This window comes from Rattus rattus, chromosome 6, assembly GCF_011064425.1.
Source record: "Rattus rattus isolate New Zealand chromosome 6, Rrattus_CSIRO_v1, whole genome shotgun sequence".
Classification (NCBI taxonomy): Eukaryota; Metazoa; Chordata; class Mammalia; order Rodentia; family Muridae; genus Rattus; species Rattus rattus.
Window position 1 is genome coordinate 115,897,739 of NC_046159.1, and position 26,020 is coordinate 115,923,758.

The 26,020-nt window shown below is 41.4% G+C and overlaps 1 protein-coding gene across 23 annotated transcripts in view; it reads left to right on the forward strand.

The window, feature by feature from the left end:
* Positions 1-26,020, forward strand: part of Cadps2 (calcium dependent secretion activator 2) — a 525,569-nt gene that overhangs the window by 446,135 nt on the left and 53,414 nt on the right. For 7 of the 23 annotated variants that reach the window (XM_032906876.1, XM_032906878.1, XM_032906880.1 and 4 more), the window contains 3 exons: positions 5,303-5,444; positions 10,963-11,118; positions 12,413-12,892. In XM_032906876.1, coding sequence (XP_032762767.1) covers positions 5,303-5,444; positions 10,963-11,118; positions 12,413-12,581 — 467 coding nt within the window. In that variant the 3' untranslated portion in view covers positions 12,582-12,892. Of the gene's footprint in view, positions 1-5,302; positions 5,445-5,562; positions 5,683-10,962; positions 11,119-12,412; positions 12,893-13,355; positions 13,371-19,905; positions 19,981-26,020 lie in introns of those variants that run through there. The other 16 variants (XM_032906891.1, XM_032906893.1, XM_032906895.1 and 13 more) reach the window with 5 other exon arrangements.

Below are 26,020 nucleotides of genomic sequence, written 5' to 3' on the forward strand. Positions count from 1 at the left end.
TCCTAATGCCTCAGGCTACCTCTAAGAGGGGCTTTTGTCTGATGGAAGCAGGGTGAAAGCTGGCATATGGGCAAGCAGGAAAGAGCACACATTGACAGACAGGTGTGAATTTCTGTAGCTTTGCCTTCCCTCACTGATGTGCTATCCCTGTTTCTCCTCTGCCTCTCTCTTCCTGCCCTCTCTTTCCCACACTACCTGGGTTTTCTATTTTCTCCTCTGCCTCTCCTTCCCTTCCCATCTTCCCTCACTTGTGTCTCTACCCTTTTATCCCTTTCCCCCTCTTTTTCTCTCTCGCTTTTATTTCTCTCTAAATATAATGTCAGTTTTTCTCGATTATTCAAATATGATTTTTTATTATTTAAATGTGATTATTTAAAAATCGTAAAGGAAGACAAGAGATGCATCACATTGGTAAAGCAAGCACCCGGACCATGGATTCAATGCCCAGCACTACAAAAAAAATTAAAGGCATGCCTAAGCTAAAATTAGAGACAACTTTAAGCCAAAATTGATTAATTAATTTTAGCCAAAAATTCATAAAAGGTATAATCTACAATTTCTCAAAAGTATGTATAAACTAATCACATTGCTAGGAGTAATAATTGACCAGAAAAAAAATCTTTTTGTGCCACATTCATTAAAATAAGAGCTCTTCATATCCAGTAGAAAATTCAGGGTTGAGATTTAGCTCAGTGGTAGAGCGCTTACCTAGGAAGCGCAAGGCCCTGGGTTCGGTCCCCAGCTCAAAAAAAAAAAAGAACCAAAAAAAAAAAAAAAAAAAGAAAGAAAATTCAGTAGCCAGATATTGGATTTATGGATCAATCACAGAATATGTCATGACATCATGGCATATGCCCACCACAAGGATGTGCTGTCATAGGAAGGGGAAGAGAAGAAGTGGGGAGGGAGAAAATAACACCAACTAGCCGGATAAGGAGTAAACACAGAAAGGCAGTAACTGGTCAAGGAGGGTGCAAAAAACATATTTATGGGCAATAAGAGAATTTGAGTACCTCATAACAATCATTGAAATTATGCCATAGGAAGTATGAGACACAATGGACCACAGAGATCGGGATAGGATAGCTCACTGAGGGCCTTCATGTCTTGCTGATGCTTTCGGTTTGTTGGTGGAGTGGCACATAGGATTGTGCTCTGGGAAGGAGTGAGGATTGATATATATGATATACATGTGCACGCGCACACACAAAACCTTCTGACACTTTGAGAAGGTACACTATCCGAGGCAAAGACTAGGAGCCCAAAGGCCAATCAGGAAATGACTACATGAGTCCTGACAGAGGAGAAGAGTTAGAGTAGAGTAAATAGCCACGCTGCTGATAAGCAGAGGGAGGACCTGATACAAAGACACGAGGGACAAAAGATCCAAAGGTCTTGGTTATTGATTGGATATAGGGAGGGAAGAAAAGGCTGGTGGTACCTACCTCTGTGACGCTTGTGTAAAGATGAGATCTAAAATCTCTTCTTTCACTCTGATGTGGGGATAAAGAGGTTGGGGAATTTAATGTAATAGTTTTATTTTAATACATTTTAATTTATTAAATATTTTTATACATTTTTTATCATATTCTTTCCCTTCCCCCACTACAAGATCCTCTTCACCTCCCTACCTGCCCACTCACCTCCACGTCATTTCTCTCTCTTCATAAAAAGGAAAGATAACAATAACAAAAAATGCAAATCAAAACAAGAAAATGAATGCGGTACTTCCCAGATGTATTTAAAGACAGCACTTGCTGGAAGTGCCTTCGAGTCAACTGTTACTTAATCATAGAATCAATCATTGCGATGTTTAATAACAACGTTGAATTGAATCATTTTAGACTTCTGCCTTTTAGTAAGCTATGTCTTTACTGCCAAAACACCTAATCGCTATGTAAAGTAGCTTTTGATTTGAAGGAGTGCAGGTTCATTTGTAGTTGCAATAATTTTAAGGACCTCGATAAAGTAAAATGTTAACAGTGGGTAAGATGCTCCAGGTGAAGAGTCTAGAGTCCCTCTCTTCCTTTGTTTATTTCTTTCTTCTTTTTTTTTTAATGCGACCCCATATGAAGTATAATTTAATCACATAGTTTTGCCGTAACACGATGTAACGCTTTCTAGTTTTAATTAAAATGATACTATCCGCATAAAAACTTAACGTATAAAGCATTCACTGTGTTTCTAAGTCTTTTTTTTTTTTTTTTTTTTTGGTTCTTTTTTTTCGGAGCTGGGGACCGAACCCAGGGCCTTTGCGCTTCCTAGGTAAGCGCTCTACCACTGAGCTAAATCCCCAGCCCGTGTTTCTAAGTCTTAAGAGCTATTAGTGCACTGCTCCTAGGTTGGCAGATGGAAGAATCAATGAACAGACAGACAGGCAATATTTTATAGTAACCTAAATACAGCAGTAATTTTCTAATATAGAGAGTGTTAGGGTCAAATCCTGATTCCACTACCTAGTGACGAAATGACCGTAGCAAACTTCCTAATCTCTCTAAACTTTAGCTTTCCTTATTAATAATTAAAAAATCTGTCTATCCTCATAGAGTTTTTGTGACAGTTAAACAATGGAATGTGCAGTACAGCTTGGCAATGTGCTTGATTCTTCAAAACTACCTTTGTAGAGGAGGAGAGATCTTAAGCAAAGATGCAACCAATAAGATTTCATTACATTTCTTAGCGGGCTGTCATGATGGGTTTGAAATTCCAGGTAAAAAACATATTACCCTTAAAGCTTAGCATCTTTATCTAGGTGACATTTGGTTGAAGGGTAACTGATTTATACCGTACACCAGTACCTTTCAGTTCTGTGACTTGAGTCTCTGGGAGTTAAGAAAAGGACCTTCTTTTTATGTGCTAATGAAAACTTCATTAAGATAACATTAGTCTTCTCAATAAGACATTCATCACTAAATTCTGCCCACTTGAATAAAAAAGCCTTTTTGCCAATAGATAAGCAAGAAAAGATTTCTTTAGTGTGTATGTCCCTGCACCCACAGACATCAGAGGTCAAAGACGTGTCTTCCTCTGTTGATGTGCACCATGTTTTTGGAGACAGTGTCTTCCATTGAACCTGGAGCTCCTAGAGTTAGCTAGCCTGACCACCCAGGCAAGCCCATGAGATGCCCCTTCCTCTGCCTCCCGGCACTGAACTTACAGGTGTGCACCACTGAGCCCAGCATTTTCCATGCTGGGATTCAGATGCTAAGGACTCAGAGTCAGGCCCCCATGTGTGCGCAATGAGCACTAAAACCAAGAAAGAGTTGATTTTGTTTATTTGGGTTTTTGTTTTTGTTTTGTTTGTTTTGGGGGGCTTTGTGTTTTGTTTTGCTTTTGGGGTTTTTTGTTTTTTGTTTTGTTTTGTTTTTTGCTACAAGGAAAGAGTAAGTCATATAAGAGCTGGAGTAAAATCAGTACTGCAGGTCCTGGACCTAGCGTTGCCTTCTACTCCTCTTTCACAAGTCCATCTTTCTCCATCCTCTGACAAGCTTAAGAGTCACAGAAATACACTGAGAGCATTCCCTGTCCGTGCCCCCTCTGAAGACGATGATGTGAGAAGCTGGTATATTGGGTGTGCGACCAGACTGTTGGGTTGTTAGAGGTCACACGTGTTAACACTCAACATGTGCAGATACTCAAATCCATTAAAGTGAATGAAACTGATGAGAGAGTATTCTCTTAACATCCTCCATTCCTGCCACCTTAATGAAAGCCACCGTCACCTTTTTACCCAGAGCTTGTCACTAGCCCCCTCTTCTCTCTTCTTAATTACCTCCCTTTGTCATACAGCAACCAGAAAGGCAGAACCATGTCACTCCCTTCCTGACAAATGATCATAATGAATTGTGCCAGCCTGGCCAGTGAACTTCCACACCATGTCCTAGAACCTAGATGCCCCCCAAAATCACTCTTCCCTTTCCTGCCTGTGCTCCTTATCATGGTAGATCATCGCCTTGAAAAGTTTTATCCTGGGCATTCCCTCTGCCTGGCAACTACCACTGAACTCTCATGGGAAACGTTTCTGATATTTAGATTAAATTTAAATCTCATCTCTTCAGATGTGCCTTTGCTGACCACTGAATGTGTTTATATGTGTGTGTGTGTGTATGTATGTGTATATATATATATATATATACACATGTATATGTGTGTATATATATACACATATATATACATACATATATATACATATATACATATATACATATATACATACACACATATATACATACATATATATACATATATATATAGAGAGAGAGAGAGTACATTTTTACTTGGAAGACTTAAAGCATTCATAAATGTGTTTAGGATATATCCACTTGAGAATCATTTATAGTAAGACTTAATAAAAAAATTAAAAATCCTTCAGTCTTAGCATTGCCAAGTTGTCCTGCTGAGTCCACTCTTTCTAGGTTCAGCTTAACCTCATTCTGGGACCGGCGTTTTAGGGACATTGTGATCTGTGCACGGAGAACATGGCTCTGGGAGGAGATGGGTACACCCTGTCCTTGATCAAGTACAACTAAATGTAAAACTTCTGGAGTCACTCTACAAAGGGCATTCCTAACCTTGACTCATCAGACTAATTGGAAACAAAAAGATAAAAAGAATGTCAAGTCCTGTTTTTAAATACAGAAGTATTAGGCCTGGAAGTGTAAGTCATTGGTAGAGCGTTTACCTAATAAGCTACAAGCCCTGGGTTCACAGCCCGGAATCACAAAAGGTAATGAGCTAAATTGAACACTCCGAAACAAATCCCCAATAACTAAGAAAATTCGTGAACTAGAATGGATAGTCCCAGGGCCACAGCCACTCCCCAGTGAATTCAGAAGTGTAGCGCTTAGATACAGTCAAGCTTACCTGTGCAGTTGAACAGGTTTACCATTTGCTTTGGAGATGCGCAGCCTAGCAGGGGGATTCTGCTGTGCTTAATTGCTGCATTTACATGTGTCAGGACCTTCTGTGGAGGCAGCAGCTCCCTTGAATTTACAGAGTGGTCATGTGCCTATGTGTTAAATCTCTTAGGAAGTACAAGCATACCACCTGCTTGGAACATTTTACAGAAATAGAATCTATTTTTGTTTTGACAGGCACACATGAAAGGCTAAATATAATTTTGAGGTAATCTCCATGATCTGATGTTCAATATGAAGAGCAAAATCCATTATCTTCTGTATTCTATCAGTTTTATCATGTGAGACTCTTATAGGGGAAAAAAATCTTTTTCCACCTATTTTTCTTTCCCCAAGGAGCTGATATTATCCCACTGACAAACACTGTTTCTGCTTGCCTGTTTCAGCGCTTTTGTGTAATGGAAAATTCCACAAGCACTTACAAGAGATCTTTGTGCCCTTGGTTGTCCGCTACGTCGACCTGATGGAGTCCGCCATCGCCCAGTCAATCCACAGAGGTTTTGAGCAGGAGACATGGCAGCCGGTCAAGTAGGTATCCTGGTACCCTCAGAGCCTCTGTCTCAGTCCCAACCTTATGACTTTACCTACAGTCATCTGTGGTTCTTGCTTATGGTGGTCCCTTCCCACGTTGTTTGTTTCTTTACAGGAATATCGCCAACAGTCTTCCCAATGTAGCTCTTCCAAAAGTTCCAAGTCTGCCTCTTAATCTTCCACAGATTCCTAGCTTTTCTACTCCTCCGTGGATGGCTTCTTTATATGAGTCCACGTGTGTATCCCTCACTTATATCCTGGTGTCGTGTTAGCTAGTGCATGGCCTTGGCTGTGTTCCGTGCAGTGTTCCAAGTGCATGGCCTTTGTCGTTGGTGGTTGAAGAGCACTGTCTTCGGCTTTACTTGTTTGAGTTTTGTTTTGTTTTTTTTTTAAGCGATTGAGCTGAGCTTAGCATATGGATGGTAAATGATAGATCAGAAGAAAACAATCACACGGGTTGGATGTCGCTTACGTTTATTCTGTGTGGTAGATATGTTTTGTTTTTTGTTTTGTTTTGTTTTTAAAACCCCAAGTTATAGAATCTACCCTAAGCCATACAAGCCCAAGTTTCCCATGTTGACAATTGTGGTAAGTTCAGCTTTCTTTCTGCCCACACCCTTGACATTGTAGATAGAGAAGCTCATAAAAAGGGGACGGCATTTGTTTTGTTGTGTTCAGTCTTTTAATCTTCGTCTCAACATTGAAGAAGCAGAATTAGGCCTTTCAGGGAAGCAACTCTTCATATTTTCCCCAATGCCAGGTCCTTCTTCTGCTGTTCCTTTCCTACTTCGGTTGACATACCTTGCCAATTATATGATAGTCTTGATGCCGTTAAGAAGCATATTTAATTACTCCATATTGTAGTGAGCCTGCCTACTACACACTAACTGTCACTAGGGAAAGGGGCTCTAAAATTGAATACGTCTGATCCTAAACCTTAGCTGATGAACATTAAATCTTTCTTTGCCTCACTGTCCTCAGCTGAAGAGTGGTTGATTACAAATATAAAGAGAGTTTTGCGGGGTAGAGTCACAAACACTATTTAAAGGTATCTGATGCATCGTAGGTTTTCCAAAAATAATTACTACTACTGGAACGTGCTAGGTGTCCAGTAAATGGTAATTGCTACTCCGTATTATCATTGTTGCTGGATGTCCCCATTGTTATTATTTATAATTTTGCTCTTTTGAGAACTCAGATCCTCATAGAAACCTAATGAATCTATAATGTTAGTTTGCAAATGTAAAAAGACGGCAGCCTTTAGCACAAGACCTCACATTAAATTAATCAGCACAAACATTAGATAAAAGTTACCGAGAATTTATCTGAATATTTAGAGTTTGCTGTGTTCTAGGTACAGTGCCAAGTTCTTTATCTCATTTTATCCTTATAACAACTCTGTGTAAGGTAAGTGTCACTGTCTCCATTTCACAGTTAAAGAAATGTCATTCACAAGTAAATTAATAAAAGGAAAAAATACTCGTAGTCTCATCATAAGTGGTAGGCAAACTTGGACCGAGATTCGCTGGCCCTTACGACCCATCACACACTTGGCTTTATTCTGCTTCCACAGAACAAACTGCTCAAAGACTCAACTAGCATTCCCTCTCCCTACCACCAGCCATAAAATCTGGTCTCAGTCTTGAATATATACAGTCAAGAAGACAAACAGGATGAGACCAAGAAAAAGAGTAATATCCTGTGAAAATGTCTCACAGGCATTTCCCAAAACTAAACATCACTAGACTGGCATGTCCAACTGGAATAGGATCTTTCATGTCAGGCTTTTTCTTAGAAACCAATTCTTTGTGCCATTGGAATACATAGAGTCGTTTCTGTGTGTGCTCAGAAATTACCCACATGGTATAAGGGGCCTTTCTAAATGTATAATTTTGGCTTCTGTATAATATTACCTCTCTTATAACTCCTATTCCATCCACATTTTCACTAGGACAGTACGGTTTGTGGACATTATCCTGTATGCTTCAGTTTCCTATTTTGCTATTCTATTAGCTTAGCGATTATGTAAAAACCTGAACCTTCTCTTGTTGGGATCCTTTACACAGTGATGTAAATATCAAGACAGGAATCAGGACAAGTAGGTGATGGTGCCTTTATTAGTGTAAGCAGATAAAAAAAAAAAACATGTGTTACAAGTTGATCACCATCAACATTACTAAGATTATTAGGTTCTTTGTTGTCATAGTGACCATGATTATTCATAATGTTTTGATGTTATAGCGGTTCACATGTTAAGTTGGTGTATGTTTACTGTGCAAAATGATGGTTTTATTATGAAAGCCTCACACACGTATATCACGTACTGTGCTCTGATTTTTCTTTCCCTACCCTTCTTGTCCCCTCTTCTACCAGTGGTCCCCTTCCTGTTCCTCAATTTTTTTTCCTTCTGCTTTCAGGTCTTTTGAGTTCTTAAAGAATCTGTGCTGTAGGTTTTCATGATATAGTCAAGTAAAATCTTGATCAGGAGACCTAATAAATAGAGTCTCTTTCCAGAGGTTAGGGGTCAGATACCTGAAGGTCTTAGAGATGACATCACAAGTGGCTTTGGCAAGGTTGCCAAGGGTGACATCGCAGCCCCTGGATGATGAAGTGTAGCAGTCATCAATACCAGTCATCATCAGTAGCTTCTCGGGCACAGGGGCAGAGACAGTGCCATTGCCTCTGTGGACATGGATGAAATGCACCAGCACAGAACCACAGTGGACTGTGTTTTTCCACCTTGTGTGGAAAAACAGGGGACTTTCCAGTCTTGTTTCCTTGGTAGCCTTTCCACACAGGGACAAGAGGAAGCTTGGCCAATATGATAACCCCCAAGATGGCAGTAGCTATCTCATGAAGCACCAAACACCAAGACCAACATGACCGTTGTAGACCCCAATACCGACAAAAGCCTTGGACCTTGAACTCTGCCCAGCCAGAGTCTGCTTCTATGCTGGCACAAGCTTTAGAACCTCATCCTTTAGGAATCTTCCCAGGAAAAAGTCGATACCCTAGGATGCCTTAGTGGGCAGGGAGAGCAGGTAGATCTCTTGTCCTTGACCAGGTGGCCCAGCTTGGTGGTGGGGATCCACTTGCTTGCGGCTTTATCTCCATGAGCTTCAACTAGAACCTTGACCCCTAAGCCATTGAGGAATCCTCTCAGAAGCCTCTGTAGTTTCCTAATCCAACTCCCCACTCCCCAGGTCCTCTAGGCTTTTCCACTAGACCTGTATCATCTGCCATTCGGTGTTTTCCAAGTAAAAGAGATGACTCCTAATTAAAAAAAAAAAAAAAACCCAGACAATTCCTCCCCGTCTTTCTCTCTGAATATAGGGTCATCATTTGGGGAGGGGTGGTAGTACAGATGCTCGTCATGAGCTATGCAGATGAATGTCATAAAGATAGATTTCTGTCGACTTAGGGAAGTATGTCAGGGTTCATTATTTATACTTTGAGTTCTTAGATCTGTAGTATTTTTAGGAATAGGTCACTGATTAGAAATAACTTCAAACTAAAAGTCTCCGAATAAATTGCAGGTTATCTGTACCAACTCCAGAGAAGACCTATTTATATTTTCTCGTCTATTCAATTATAACAAACACTTATTATACCAATTAAGTTCCCAATTAAACACATTTATTGTCTCTTAATTTTCATGTAGCATTAAGCAGAAGAAAAGCATATTCAGGTCCCTGTAAAGATACAACTCACATTTTTGCATAAGAAAATCTTTAATAGAAATTTCCTTGGCTATGAGATTTTTTTTTTTTGCTTTGATAATAATTTTTTTGGTGGCACATTGCTAAAGCATGCACATTTCTAAAGACGGGGTCCTCCAAAATGTATAAAGCAGATTTCCCTCTTGCCAAGTCCATTCAATTAAAACACAGATCTTCTAACTACACCCTGTGGACATATGGGGGTAGATTGCCTGGCTTTTTATTGTTCTCGTGTCTTTCTTGTACATATGATACATGTAAAGAGGGTATTTGCATTACACATTTTTCATAGTAGTGTCAGTATAGCCTTGTCAGGTCTTTATTGAGGCTGTGTCCTGCACACATTAAGGTGCAGAAACAGTCAGTCAGTAAAATTCTGTGTGTGCTATTCAGTTTTGTCATGATTGGTCCCTTGAGAACTTAAATCTGAAGAGGACTCGGCTAGCCCAGGAGATCCTGAGAAATTCCTGGCAGAATGGGTCGGGGATAGCAACTTAAATTGGAGCTAGAACTGAGACTCTGAGGCCAGGGTACAGGGCAGAAACCAAGCTTTTAATTAGCCAGGGCAAGAGGTGATTTTTCTAAAGCTCGCTAATTAAGATATATTTAGCTAAACAATGTGGTTGTTTGAAATAATTTGTTTTAAAATTTCCAGTGTGCCTTTATAAGAAATGGGTTTTGTTCTCTCGTTTTCTTTTGCCAAGTAAGAATACAAGTTTTAGTGCAGTGTATGCGGAACCGCTGTTAGAACACTGCAAACAAATCTGACACTGCTCAGTTCGGGTTTTTTTTTTTTTTTTGCTCCTCCTGGGTTCTGATACTGCAGTCGAGCCTCAATGTGTTCTAATGCAGGACTATTTTACTTTCAAACATATGTCGTCCTGTTGGCTGGACGCTTGGCTCATGGAAAGTGGTAGTGGTATCCCTTACTCAGATAATGTATGACTCCTTCTGCAGATTAGCTCCATACATGGTGTAAAATTATAGTTCCCTAGAGGAATTTTATCACCGTAGTGAATGCTGGTTTCACTGTCAGGCACAAAGACTCGAAACTAACTTCCGAGCACCTCAAATACCATTTCTAGGTTGGACCGTTTCTGTAGTGTTAGTTTTTTTTTTTTTTTTTTTAATTATGAGCTAGAAGCAGCACAAAGCAGTTCAAACTGGAAGTAAAGGTTTGCCTTCTTACCTAGCCTATTGTTCCCTGGGCGCTAAGGCTCCTGTGTGCCCCACTCCTGTAGATAGAAGGTCTCAGTGTCTACAGAGGCAGAGACCTGTGGAGACAGGAGGGCTCCTCTGAGGTGTGAGCACATTATATACATTTTCATGCACAAAACACGTTTTCAAATCTTTAAAGAGAAAACTTCATGTTTCATCATTATCTTAAAACAGTCGTCCTTATATGCACAATTTGATTTCTTAGTCTCTCTACCAATGTTAGTCCTGTTTGCGAAGACTTACTACCACATTTACTTTTTTTTTCTTTCTTTTTTTTTTTTTCTTTTTGGAGCTGGGGACCGAACCCAGGGCCTTGCACTTGCTAGGCAAACGCTCTACCACTGAGCTAAATCCCCAACCCCATTTACTTCTTTTGTATTCTTTGTGGCTTACCTCGTTAAGAAGTTAAAAGGAAGAGCTAGAAAGCTCACTGAAGAGAGCACTGGATCATGAAAGACTGAATGTGGTATATCCTTCACCGATGGTGTTAGCCCAGAAAGGAAAGCCAGTAGATGTGTGGTCCACATTGTTAACAGTGCAAGTTCATGGTATTCTTTGTTTTTCCCTCTTTCTTCTAGCAACGGCTCAGCAACATCCGAGGATCTGTTCTGGAAACTTGATGCGCTACAGATGTTTGTCTTTGACCTCCATTGGCCAGAACAAGAATTTGCCCACCACTTAGAGCAAAGACTTAAGCTAATGGCCAGTGATATGATAGAGGCCTGTGTCAAAAGGTAGATGTGTGTCCCCAGTTGCTGCTCAGTATGCCAGGACCCACAGTGCCACATTTTACTAAGTACCTGATCTTACTTTACTAAGTACCATTTCTCTAATCAATAATACCCATACCATAGTAATCACATCTACCATGCGTATCTCTCTGGGAAAAAGTGTGCTTTCTCATCTCCTCAAAGCAATTACCTCCGGAGAACTTCGGAAATGGTCCGTTGAGATCTTATGCATTGTGGTATCTGTGTGCAGCAAAGTGGTGTGAGGGGCTCAAAATACAGGCAGCACCATTCTTGTTCCAAGGTTACTTGCTACTTTCTGGAATTTGCTAGCTATGCCAGACAAGTTCCAAGTTAACAGCGTGCCTGCCTCAACCAGAAATAAGATAAGGACTTCAGAGTCTTCCAGATGAGTTTTCCTTCTTAAACACAGTCAGCATCATATGCTAATAGGTCAATCTCGTGTCCCCAGTGCCTTGCTTATGGTGCCTCTACACAAGTCTGTGATTTGTCGGGAGTACATCCAATATCCATCCAATGTTTGTTGGAACAACGGAGTATGTCTAAGCTCATTGGGCCAAGAAAGTCCAGTTCTGAGAATAATGTGAATGTCCTCCCGTAGCAAGACTATGATTGGAATTGTTTAATTTTTAAAACTCAATTGTTTCTAGTCTTCAAACCTGTAAGTCAGATTATTAGGGGGCAGGGGTCTTTAACAAAGACCAATCTAATTCACCTGTTAGATGGGTCTCCTCTCCTCTCCCTCTCCTCCCCTCTCTCCCTCTCCCTCTCCCTCTCCCCTCCCTCTCCCCCCCCCTCCCCTCCCCTCTCCCTCCCTCTCCCTCTCTTCTCTTCTCTTCTCTTCTCTCTCTTATTCTGCTCTAACTTAAAGGATATCTTCTGCTTAAGTGCAGAAGAACATGCAGGGTTTCTGCTTGGACCTTAGCTTAGGGAAATGGTGACTTGTTTTTCAAGAAATATGGTACATTCGGCAGAACCAAAAGCTTCTTCTGGGTGTCTGTATCATCTCAAGTGACCACATAAAACTAGCATTTAAAGTGTTATGGTGAAACGTGCTTGAACCCTGTTCTTCTATAAAAAAAAAAATCACAGTCTAACCTTTATTTGAGACACTGGCAAAGAGCACCCCACATGGCCCCACCTCCTACCCCCTACTCCATAGCTCCACCATGCTTCTCTGTCTGTAACTGCATGTCTTATGCTATCAATATTTGACTTTTACAAATGGCTGGGGTTCCGTGTCAGGACTTCTTACTGTAATTCATGTTTTAATAACTAGAACAAGAACTGCATTCGAACTCAAGCTGCAAAAGGCAAACAAAACAACTGACTTGCGCATCCCGGCTTCCGTGTGCACAATGTTTAATGTATTAGTTGATGCTAAAAAGCAAAGCACCAAGCTATGTGCCCTGGACGGAGGGCAGGAGGTAAGTCCTAGAGAGCAGTAGTGTAGCTGGGAGGAGCCTCTGCCCTGCCAGGCTTCTCCTTTTGTATATAAACGCTGCTAAAAGTTTCCAAGTGGCCTTTAATTTCCTGTATACCATTTTGGTGTTGACTATTTACATAAACCTTGCTTGTTACAAGCAAATAAGAAAGCTCAAAGCCTGTCTACTTTGCTTATACAAATTTAGAAGACTCAGAGTTTGCATCCATTAAAAAAAGGCCACAAAAATATAGCATATGAAAAATTCTGTTTACACAATAGTTTTCACTTTTGTAGAATCAAGTAGACACTAGTTCTTATTCATCCGAGTGAAATGGCTCAGTGGGTAAAGGTGCTTGCTTCCAAGCCCAGTGTCCTCAGTTTAATTGTAGGGACCCACACAGCAGAAGAGAAAATACTGCAAATTGTCCTCTAACCTCTACGCAGTATGAAGGCAGCCACCGCCAAGGCAGCCACCACCATCCCCACAAATACACGCACAAAATAAACTGTAATTTAAATCCAATAAAATGCTAATGCTCGTTAATAAATATCTCATTATTTCACTTTTAATTTTTTGTTTACTTATTTTAAAAATCAAAAACTGTGCCATCATCTCTCACGACTTGTTCCTAGTGACAGCGGTGAGTGGGTGAGAATGGAACTGTGTCTTACAGGCTTAGATGTTTACATTGGCATTTTGTGTCTTTTCTGTTATCCTTAATTTTTTCATCATTTCTTTGTTCTCCCCTATGTTCTCCATCATTATTTCATTTTTTTTCTCCATCACTTGATCCAGTTTGGGAATCAGTGGGTAAGTGTCTTGGTTTGGTTTTCTTTGGTTTGGGTTGGGTTTTTGTCTGTGTGTAGCAGGGAGCTGTTGTTTGTTTTGTTTTGTTTTTTTGGGGGTGCACATCTTTATTTGAGAATTATGTACGTTTTTACCTTTTCTGCAAATTAAAATAGTGGTCCATTTTCAATATTTCAGGTTTCGATATATAGGTACAGAGTTAACAGCATGTAAATAAATCCACTTTGAAGGATATCAAACGGAAACTTCTCTCGGGCTGCAAAATCCACAAACTTAACACTTACATTTACATTACCTTAAAAAGATTGTCATTTAAAGCCAAATGAATTCACCATCCTTAAATTAAAGTCTAAATAAATATAGAGGCAGAGTGATTTAGTATTTTCAATTGTGTAGATACACTTTATACTTCCTGCAGGATATAGAAAAGTAGATTACAGGCTTTTGATAACGATGAAGCCTATGCCAGGGTAACCCTAAGCACTGGCATCAGAAGACCGTACACACACCCAAGGTCACTTGATACTGAAGAATGTAAATGTGGATTTCAACAGGACACAGTCTCCCAATTACCCGGGCTGTAAGCATCAGCCTCCCCAGATATAGGGAAGAAGCAGTCTGCATCCTGAGACCCATCCCCACCCCAAAAAAAGGTTATCCTAGAGTGTTATCAAAACCTTAGAGGTGCAGGTCCTCAAATTTTCATGTATACATGATGGACCAGGTTGTAAACCGTTGTTATCGTTAGTCAGAACTTCTATGACCATATTAATTCTTATAAGTCACTCTGCTGAAACCTGAGAGCCAAATAGCAGGCCACCCTTATTCACATAGCTAACACTTTCATAAGCATTTTGCTGACTGTAAAGTGGGCTAAGCAGACCTTCTGACTGGGAGCTTCATTCATATTTACCCTGTGAATAGGTATTAGCTATTTGGACTTCATATACTCGTGCATATATGTTTATATTTTGTTCTGCACAGTTTAGGGGAAAATATATTTATAACACCAAGTCATACGGTCATACAAATTTTATATATATATATATATATATATATATATATATATATATATATATATATGTAACTGATCTGCCAGTGTTACAGAATTCCCAGTAATTATCACTGCCTGATCACGTACAACATGATTGATTATCTAATTATCCAAATTAGTAAGCATCTGACTTGAGTGCCAATAGCCCCTAATCACCTCTGCATGTTTTTCTATATCCAGATGCAAACCTTGACTGTTTGAGATCTGAGAACATTATCTTACGTATCTTCATAAGCCCATTCTGTTCTCATCTAGCTTATGGAATCACTTTCCCATAAATACCGGTTGAATACATTGGTTCTTATTTTAACATGCACACGATACTTGACAATGTTCCAGGCACTTGGTAAATATTTGTCGAGCAAACTAACCGGCCGATTAACCACCACTGCTTTAATTTTTCTTCCCCCATAAGAAACAATCCATTCAAGCATTGAAAAAGGGAAGCAGCCCCCTGCACCTACAAATGACAGTCACGTGGTCAAATGACTCTTTACGTTAAGAAGCGAGGCGGGTGGAAGAGGAAGCTGCTACTGTTCATGGTGTCTCCACCTGTACCTTCTCGCCAGAGACAATTAGCTCCCTATAGCTTCACACAATTAACGTGGTTCAGAATGTGCAGGTGTAAAACCTATTAGCAGCTCTGAGAACTGGTAAACAAGTTGAAAGGAAAAGGATCGTGTATGTGGTCTCATATCTGCAGTAGATACAGTTACCTAATTAGTTCCTTCTTTCTTCCATCCATCAGCTTCTGTTTCTCACTGTGTCTGTCTCTGTCTCTGTCTCTCTGTGTGTCTGTCTCTATCTCTCTGTCTCTCTGTGTGTTTCTGTCTCTGTCCCTTTCTCTCTCTCACCAGGTTTTGAAATTCTTGCAAATTAGTACACCTATTACATGTACAGCTGAATAATTATCTAAGCAACCAAGTTGTTGACAAAACTAGATTAGCAGACACTTCAGGACCATGTAAAACATACGCTACATAGGTAAACCTAGCCGCAATGAAGCTAATTCACTGGACTATGGTAATCGGTTATTAATAAGTTGATGAAATTAAAAAACTGTCCATTCCTGACCACATCAAAGGCCCGCCTGTGTTCCCAGGGTGCAGTTCTGTTTTCTTACGTTCCGCGTGATGCAAAGTGGCTCTCCAAGGCCCAGAATAGGGTTTAATGAAGTGATTAGTGAGTGAATGGTCTACTCAGGTGACAGATGTTTATAATGAGTCAGCAGACTCAAGGCCAGTCCCTCAGGACAGATGTTGAGATCATCATACCACCACATTGTTTAGAATCTTTATTATCCGTTACTGTAGAGAAGCAGACTATTGTCTCTGCTGTAGACATTCATCTGCCCTCGGAACCACTTCACTGTGGCCTCATTGGCTGAGAATGAGGACGTGGGAATGTGAAGAAATGAATGGGGTAGCTCAGGGGAGCAAGAGGTCCCTCTTTTACAGGATTAGTTATCAATTAAAGGAGAATGCTCCCAATCCCGGAGCAAGCCAACCAACCCTACTAAAATGCATCCTAAAAGCAGGGCCACAGTATAGGTTGACCTAGCATTTGGTTAGTCTCCATTTCTGTGCATTTGCATGTGAACAAGCCAGTGAAATGATGATAGTCACCTGAGTGTGGCGATGCCAAGATTTTCAATGTGCCTGGACTCTGAGGCAAGGCCTTCTAAATGGTTGTCAAAATGTAAATTGAGATTTATTTTCAGAAGAAGCAAGGTGTAACCTGTTTGCTTTTGAGGGCAGATATGGAAAAGAAATCAGCTCGCAGCTGAGCAACGCCCTGCACTGGCACTCAGGAGTAGCAGTCCGACTATAAGAATATGTTTAAGTAAAAAATGTGAACGTTTTTTAACAGAATTTATAGGTGTTAGGAGATGCTTATATAGGAAAGTGCTTCCTGTGCAAGCATGAGGGCTAGATTCAATCCCCTGAAGCCCCCTGAAATTTTCTGCAGTGTGGGACTGCTCTCTGAGGGCAGGAAGGCAGAAACAGAAGGGCCACTAGGACTTGTTGGTTAGCAGAACGAGGCAAACCAGAGAGCCCCAGACCAATGACAGGCCCCATATCAACAAACAAGGTGACCAACTGCTGTAGAATGGCCAATGTCCTCTAACCCATACATGCATGTGTACGCACACCTATACACCCAAATGCACACACATATCACACACACACACACACACACACACACACACACACACACACACACCATTTATTGAAGCTTCTATAGTTGAGGACAAAAGACACTCCAACTTTTTATCAACAATGATGTCTGTTCATTGAGGTGGAAAGCAACATACCAGCTTGAGCTTAGGCAATAAAAATAGCTTTGCAGAAATATTATGTTTGTTTCTATTGCATAATTCAGAGTGTTACTTTTTAAACTTCGGAAGCTCCCAGGTCTACTGGATAACTTACTAGCGTTCCTTTGATTATATCGGCACACTCATACAAGCTATACATATGGCCTCTGTCTTCGCAGAACGGATACATAAAATAGGGTGTTCACACTGTACCCTGGCTCATGTTCCAAGATGCTGCAATGAGTTCATAGTAACAAATTCCCATACTGTGTAAATCTAGCAACCCCCATACTTGTTTACCTCTGGAGTAATACATTAAAGATAGACACTTCGTAATCCATTTGTTTTTTTCAGTTTAACTTCATTCATGCTTACAAATCTATTTTTTGTTTCTACTCCTTTCTTTTCTGTTCCTGCCCTATGTCCAGATTGGATATCAAAGAAAGTTAACGGCCTATGACTGTACGTTATCAGAATGTCATAACTACTGAGGTCCATTGACTTTCTGAGCCTTTCAATAAAATGAATAGAAATGGCTTCTTTAGTGGCTATCACTGATTTAAAAATTGCCAGAATTAATCCAATGCAAAAAATTTAGTGTGTAGACCTCTATTGTCTGACATGTAACAGCATTCTGAGAATATTTTGTTTCCTTAGAGTTAAAATAGGGAAACTACAGAGACCACTCAGGGGTTAAGCATAGGCTGCACTTCTAGAGCAGTGGTTCTCAACCTTCCTAATGTTGCAATCCTGGAATACAGTTGCTCATGTTGTGGGACCCACCCCCACCATAAAATTTTTTTGGTTGCTGCTTTTATAACTGTAACTTTGTTATTTTATGAATCATAATGTAAATATCTGTTATTTTCTGATGGTCTTAGGCAACCCTGTAAAAGAATCATTCTATACCCAAGGGGTCATAACCCACAGGTTGAGAACTACTGTGCTAGAGGATCCATGCCTTCTATTGGCCTCTTGCAGCCCCAAGCACGGAAGTAGTGCATAGGCATGCATGTGGTATGGGTATACCCATAGGAAGAGTTCATAAAATAAAATCATTTCTTAAAGGTTTAAAGGGTTAAACTATGAGCTCTATAGCAAGCAGGGCATTGAGGCCAAGGCATGTTTAAGAACACCTTTGAGAGTCTAGATGTCTCAGTAGCACCTCCCTGATGTACAGTGCTTTCCATTTTAGTGGGGTGTAGGGAGCTGCATGCCGATCTCCTGTGTTGCTTTCCACTTGGGCTTCACAGTGGGGCCGTGACTGCCATTCCCTTCCTCTGTGCCACACAGACACGAGTCTGGAAGAGGAGATGTGAAAGGGGAGAGGCAGAGCTTCTTTGCATTAGCTCCCTCACCACCTAGTTATTTGAGCTGCTTTTGACTGGCTCTGGGAGAGCCTTATGCACGGGTTATCTGTTGGGTCTCGCCCTACATATCACATAGTCTGAATGCTGAAACTGTTCCATTGACTCTGAAGCCTGTCTATGACGCAGAGCATTAACTGTTGAAGTGGGTCTTGACTACCGACCAGTCAGCCCTTTTGACTAAACTTCACTCTTCTGCTTCAACTTGTCTTTCTTTACTCTCCCATTTTCAAGCCCAACAGCCAAAAGTCCAGCTCTCCTGCAGTATAAATATACCCACTGTGTCCATTCCCTTTGTCCTCTGGGGAACAGAACTTTGGGAGTCAGCAAGGCTTTAGGTGAACTCAACAAGCAGTGCACAACCAGAATGTCCAGTGGTTATGTGCATGCGGCTAATATGAGACCAGTGTCAATACACATGCATGCGCGCGCACACACACACACACACACACACACACACGGCTACACATAGAGAAAGGAAAGCAAGCAAGCAAAGAGAGAGAGAGAGAGAGAGAGAGAGAGAGAGAGAGAGAAAAGAAGCAAGCAAGAGAGAGGAAGGAAGGAAGAAAAAAAGAAAAGAATAAATGAGTGAATGAATGAATGAATGAATAATTTAGAAGCTCCTATTATTTACGCGAGTAAATGATTACCACTCTATTAGAGCCCTTGAGGGCGTGAAGATCATTCCCAAGTATTCCTAGGCATGAGTTGATGTTTTGTTTTGTGTGGAGACTTTGACATGTGTTTTCAGAAGAAAACCAGCTTTCAAAAACGTAGACCTTAGGGAGCTGTTGAGCCAGCAGCCGTGCAGTTGGTCTAGTGTTTACCCTGCCCTGAGTACTTTTAGTCAGTGCCTTCTGCTCCCAGTTCCTGGAAGCCTTGAATCATCGGGACAAGGTTAGTCCTTACAAGCAGTCACATTTTCTGTGAAAGTGGCCATTGGGGACAATCTGCTGTCAGATAAATGCTTCTGAGGAAAGAATTACCGTTTAAACAGATGTACCTAGATATGCCATGGAAGCCACGTCTCCTGCTAATTTAAGAACTGAACCATCTAGTGATCGCTCTGAAGAAGCAAACACAGGGCTCCTTCAGGGTTGTCTCCTTTTAAATACATCTTTTTTTTTAATATTTATTTAAAGATGTCTTGTTCATGAGGAAGCAGCAATAACACTTTGGGGAGTAATGCTGTCTCGTTATACCTCTTATGGCCTTTTAATTTGTTATCTTCTATTACCTTTTGTTGATGAAGTTTTAATTTTGCTCTTGCTTGAGCATGTTGTAAGAATTGTATACACTGCAGCTCCCGGGACGACAAAAAAAGTCCTTTCAGGGAGAACAATTAGGAGTGCATTTTATTTCTACGGCACATTGAAAATAACTTATGAATGAGCGTTGTCAGACATGAAATGCTGTATTAATTAAATCTTTTTCCAGTCTTTTTGCTTCTCTGGCTAAACCAACCCTTTAGAAAAATACAGGGCCACCTTCATTACAGAGGAGAAGACAAAAAGTACCCTTCACATTCCTTTGCCTGAATAAGGATAAGAACTCAATTCATCCCCGTAATAACCCCATTAGCTGCTTAACTCAGCGGCGCACATGGGAAAATTTTCCAACCGCAATGTAAAAAGTGTTGACGGGAGGGATCCTTGTCTCAGCTTTGTTCTTTTAATGTTCGAAATGATCATTTTTAAGTAAACTTGATATGCCGTAACTACTAGCTTTAGAGCAGTTGTGATTTCCAACAAAGAATTCATGTCTGTAACCACTGATGCATTTTTGTCTCTCAAAACCTAGCAACAGTACCATTCAAAAATAGATGATTTGATTGACAACACCGTGAAAGAAATCATTGCGCTGCTGGTTTCAAAGGTAACGTATCATTTATTCACCTTTGCGGGTACAATTAAGACATAGTCTTCAAGTGAGAATTCATAAACGTATCTCTTATATTTCTAAATATCTGAGTATGAAATTGTAGTTAAAAAAATAAATGTGAGTTGGGGTGTAATTTAGTGTCAGGGTGCCTGCGTGGTATATATAAAGCCAGCAAATAAATACATGCATGCACGCATGTACACGCATGCACGAATGCACGCATGCACACACAGTTGTTTCAGTTTTAAGAAAAACTTCAAACAAGAAAATTGGCACTCTGTCAACAATGTGGAGGTTGATTGGTTTGATTGAATATGTGAAGAATTTTGTCGTTTCTTGGAAGTGATTCCCTTTGAAAAACAGTTCTTTTCCAGAATAACGTATATCCCATCCATGCTCTTGGTTTTACTTCCAGAGAAGATTTGAGTATCCTCAGTCTTTGAACTTAGCCTGTGTGTTGGGATGACATCCCTAGAGCTGAATATCTATCCTTAAACTCAGACAGGAAGGGTTGTATCTCAACTTCACTCCAAATAATGTTCTGCACATTGTTTGGAATACCTTTGATAGAGGCAATGACACCTCATTGTATACATGAAAATAAAGAATTGACAGCTTTGCCGGTTAGCAGCTATGTGACTTATATGCAGCTGAAGCAATACAGATGGCCGTGGGTAGCATATATAAGGCCTGAGGCATGGCTACAAGCATAGATGTGTATTTAGAATCACAAGCTTACTAAGAAAGATAGCACCAAGGACTTAAAGAGGTCAAGAAGTCTGAAGGGGCTCGAGACCCATATGAACAACAATGCCAACCAACCAGAGCTTCCAGGGACTAAGCCACTACCCAAAGACTATACATGGACTGACCCTGGACTCTGACCTCATAGGTAGCAATGAATATCCTAGTAAGAGCACCAGTGGAAGGGGAAGCCCTTGGTCCTGCTAAGACTGAACCCCAGTGAACGTGATTGTTGGGGAGGGGTGGTAATGGGGGAGGATGAGGAGGAACACCGATATAGAAGGGGAGGGGAGGGGTTAGGGAGATGTTGGCCCGAAACCGGGAAAGGAATAACAATCAAATGTAAATAAGAAATGCTCAAGTTAATAAAGAAAAAAAAAAAAAAAAAGAGGTCAAGAAGTCATTTGCTAATGGGTTCAAGGTCGCAGCCAGATGAGAGAGATAAGCACTTTACACTGTTACACTAAGAACAATCACAGTTATGGTTATTTAACCATCTAACTGGAAACACCTAGAATAGATAAACGTATAATGGCCTCATCAGAAAGAACAGAAGATGGAAAAATTAAATATCTCATGTTGATAACATACAGTGAAAGAGAAAGAGTCTTTGCACCCCCTAAATTCTTTCATACTGTCCTTTGCTCTCTGATTGGATGCTGTTTTTCAGATGACTTGGGCTTTTCCTAGTTTGACAATTTTGTTTTGTCCTCTATTGACTGTTACAGATAGCTGTTGAACTTTCATTTCCGATTCAGCCTTTCTAGATCTCTATCCTAGGGTTTCTTTTTATTATTTCTGTCTCCTTATGAAACTTACTGTTTATGTGGTTTTCCTGATTCTCCTAACAGATCGCTTGAACTCAAGGCCAGTGTGGTCAACAGAGTGAGTTCTAGGGCAGACAGCACCATGCAGAGAAACCTTGTCTCAAAACAACAAACAAAACAAAACAAAACAAAACAAAAAGCAGAATCTGTCTCCGTGGTGATGCCCAGCACCAGGCATTCGGGCATGGTGATATAGCAGCAGCATAGTTTGACCACTGATAGTAGGCCCGCCCACCGTCAGATAGAGCACTGTAGAGATGATGCCAATGTCATGGGTCTCTACCATGAAGCCAGGTCGTGCTGCAGGGAGTACATGGCAGATCTCTGCACTGGCTTTCAAGCCTGTAAGACTGAGGTTGTCCTTTGACTGGGACCACTCTTGTTCCTGGGCTTTCTGGACTCTCTGGGCTAGTTTGATGCTTACAGTATAGGTCTCCTTTCTTTCCTGGGCATCTGGAGTTGGGTTTGCAACCAAACTGGTTTGCTCTCTGGTTTGCTTCCTGCTCCTCTCTGCTCATCTCTGCTCCTGGCTCTCCCAGCACTTCTCCTTGATTCTTAACGTTCCTTCCCTCTTTCCTGAGAACGGAATATCTCAGACTCCTCCCACTCACAGGAACTTGTTTCTGTTTCACTGCATACTGCAGAGCTCTCTTCCAGTATGTGTGTGATTCTCTCTGCGTGTTAGGTAAACACGGTTCACGTGTATCAGGCTTCCTTCCTTTGTGCTGCCTGACTTCAGTTCCACGTCTACATCCCCTTATCCGATGTCTTCCTGCTCTCACAGCATTGAGCACGTGTGTGTGTAGGAGAGATCCTCCTCCTTTTTGTATACTTCTCTCTGCTTAGCGACTATTGCTGGTTTCCTCGGGCTTCCTTGGTCTCCTTCTAAACTTACTCTACACATTTCTGGGACTTTCTTGCTGCATTCTTGGTGAGTCCGACTGCACTCATATGTGAAGGGCAGTATTGAGTCATGGCTAAACTCGAACCTCAGACCTGCCCTGGAATTCTGACTCCCCCTGTTAATTGTCACATCTTGACGTACACAAGCAGACTCCTCGTGGCTTGATTTCTTCAATTATAAGGTAGAAGTACTTATTAGTATATGGTAATATCCTTTACCAGAATTGCTCATATTTACTAATATGATTGGTACAGTATTATGAAGGAGCATCGTTAGTATAAATTTATGCAGATAGTCTTAGGGCAGAAGTTGGGATGCTTTAAGTGTTATTTAAATATGAATTCATGCTACTATTGTTGCTGGTAGTTTTACCTACAAGTTCACATTCCCAGTGGCCTCCTCCACATACACCTCTAACCTAAGTGTCTCTCTTCTGCATTTCCTGAGTCCATTGATATCGCTGGTTGCCCCATTGTAAAAACATCCTGATCCCAGGATCCCTACCGTCTTAGAGCCCTCTGACCCTCCTCACATGAGAGCAGACTGGTCAGTCTTCAGAACGTTCTCTCTTCTGCCACATCTGATTCCCTGCTTCCCTCTTTTCAATGCATGTTTAAGTCCACACCTTGCCAGTTGATACCATGTTTCCCCTCTGCTCAATAGATCTCCACATTGTAGCTAAAATGATCTCCACATTGTAGCTGAAGTGCCTTTCAGAACACAAGGTAGGTGATATCCTCACGTGTGTCACAGATTCGGGGTACTCCCTGTTGCTTGTGCCTTGTTGATTTGCTATCGTTTTCTAGATTGTACCTTGCACTTGATTTTAGTTTTTGTTAACGTCCCACAAGAAGTGGTTCTTGGTGCATTTGGACTAGAAGTAATATTCACGACAAATGCAGTGTGTGAGACTACATCGTCCTTATCGTGACCTGGCCCGGTATCCTTTACTACAAATTCCTAAGAATCCTTAGAAGATACTCTGGGAGAGGTACACATAGACATATGCACACATGCACACGCACATGCACATGCACACGCACACACACACACACACACACACACACACACACACACACACACACAGGCATGCACGCACGTATGCACGCACACCAGGCATTACCTCCAAGTCTGTTCACTCTAATCACTTTTGTTCCTGCAGCGCTCTTACTGACATCCCAGGGTCCTAGTGATTTCTCAGTTACCTGATGAGGCTCTGTGCCTTTTCACAAGCCAGATCCCTACTCTGAAGCTCTTTCTTCCTTTCCTTTTACAACTCTGCTGAAATAGCCTATGATCGCCCTCCTAGAGGCCATCTCACCATCCGAGGCAGATTTAATCTGTCACCCGCACTTTCCTCCGTCGCTTACCATGCGTTCATATGCAGTCTTTTGAAATCAAGAAGCTCATTGTCTCCCGTTACACTTTATGCTCTGCAGAGTGCTTCTCATAACAGTGAGTGTTCATTGAGTGAGTTAGAAGGAGTCTGTTCTGTCTATAACCCGGAACATTAAATAAATCGCCTTCCGTGAGGCCGCGTAGTGTTTTAAAAGATTTTCGTGCAAAGGGACAAGAGAAAAGGCACTGAAACTCATGACCCTGAAGCATCGCAGATTTTCACGATGCACCTGCATGCCAGGCCGCATGCTCGATGCCAGAGTTACAGTGCTAGCAAAACAGCCAAAGTCTGGTCTTTGGGGAGCTTCCTGACCCCTCGGGAGAGACGAGCTCACAAACATTAAGGTACAATCTAGACAAATGCGGGCTGTCTCGTAAACCACATGGCACCGTGCCTTGTGTAGTTGGAGGACAAGTTTTCTCAAGCAGAAGAAACGGGATTCTCAACCATGAAGGAGTCAGCCAGAAAAAGAGGGGCCTAGCGGTGAGGGAGGAGACACTGCAGGCACCGGGGCCTGGTGTAAAATGAAGCTGTAAGAGGTGAGGAGAAGCTGATGGGATGTGCTAAGGAGTTTTGAGCCTTGATCCCAAGAGCAGTAGGAAGTCACTGGAAGAAGGGAGAGGTGCAAGGCAGGGTGAAGAATTACCTGGCTCTCTATTAGGAGATTCATCTGATGGCCTGTAGCAAGCAGCCTTGACAGAGGGCTGTTACTTTGACCTCTAGGAAGCTAATCCCAAGCACTTAAGATACACCGCGAGCAGGGTTTTTAAGTCCAGCGCAGAGGCAGCAAACAGCGAGAGCGAGGGCTACCCTTAGTTCCAGGACATGAATCACAGGAAAGAATAAAGCGTCCTTCAGTGGTTCGGGTGCCCTGCAAAGAGAAACAGAGGCGGAGGGAGAGATCGTGGGGGCGTTATGCACCACAGCACGACTGAGCTTGCCTTTGAGGTAGGCAAGGTAGATGCCAGCAGAGATCCTTGGCTATCAAGGAGGGAGGGGACATATTCCGGCTGAAATTATCCACGTGATAATTTGAACTGATAGCACCCTCCGTAGCTGTTGCTCCCAGGCCTGAAGTGCTGTAACTGGAGCCCTCAGAGGAGAAGGGGGAAAGCAGGCTTAAAGGAAGAACGTGACACAGATGTGCTCCCAGCAGAGGGGAATTGAGAGCATTTTGACCAAGGGGTGAAAATGGTAGGTGGAATGGTAAATCTAAATCGAACACTAAATACTATGTTTATGGCCAATTTGAGATAGTAAGAGACGCAAAATATAACGCTCACTGAAGTTAAGCTGCTCGGACTGAAAGGGGGTCTGCAGCCCCACCTGTGTGGCTTCATCTCTCAGGATGAACCCAACACCCATATCCCAGTTTCCCCATTCACAGATGAGAAATTAGGTGGGCGAGGTTACAAGGTACATACTAGTAGACCCCTGGTGGCCACTAAACCTGTAACCCCTCCACAACACCCTACAGAAGTAACGAAGGTCATGCATTGAAAGAGTGATGAGTCCACACTCTATCCTGCCTATGGGTGTACCAGTCAGCCCAAGGGCACGCCCACTGGGTGTTTGTTCCACCGAGGCATGCATGCCATGAGACTGGTTTGGACAGTCAGCTAGAGGTAGCAAGGAGAGCGTCTGTAAGTTGAGGAGATCATGATGAATTCATTGGGTGTAGTGATGAGGATACCAAAGAAAAACTAAGGGGTGTTGGTCAGGACGAAGAATTAAGAGAGCCAATAATAAAGAAAATGAACAACTGTCGGGACATGTCCCCATTATTGAAGCACTTTTAATCTGGGTGTGAATTAAAAGAACGGCGTGATAATGCTCGACTTCCTTGATCTTCACATATGTTTGAGAAGGAAAAAAGGAGGTATTGGAGGAAAATACCCTGTCATTGTGTATAAAGTTATATAAATTCATAAAATGGTGTGTGAATGAATACATAGATATATGTATATGTGTGTGTATATATATATATATATATATTCTTTCTGAGACCATAGAGTGCTTTATCCTAAACTCCTCTGATAAATAAGGTAGGCAGAGAATAAAAACATGACCTGACTGCCTTGATGATATAATGAAACTATCTTGCCAACTCACCGTGGTAAGATTATTTCGATTAAATTTACTTCTCAGGATCAATGCCAT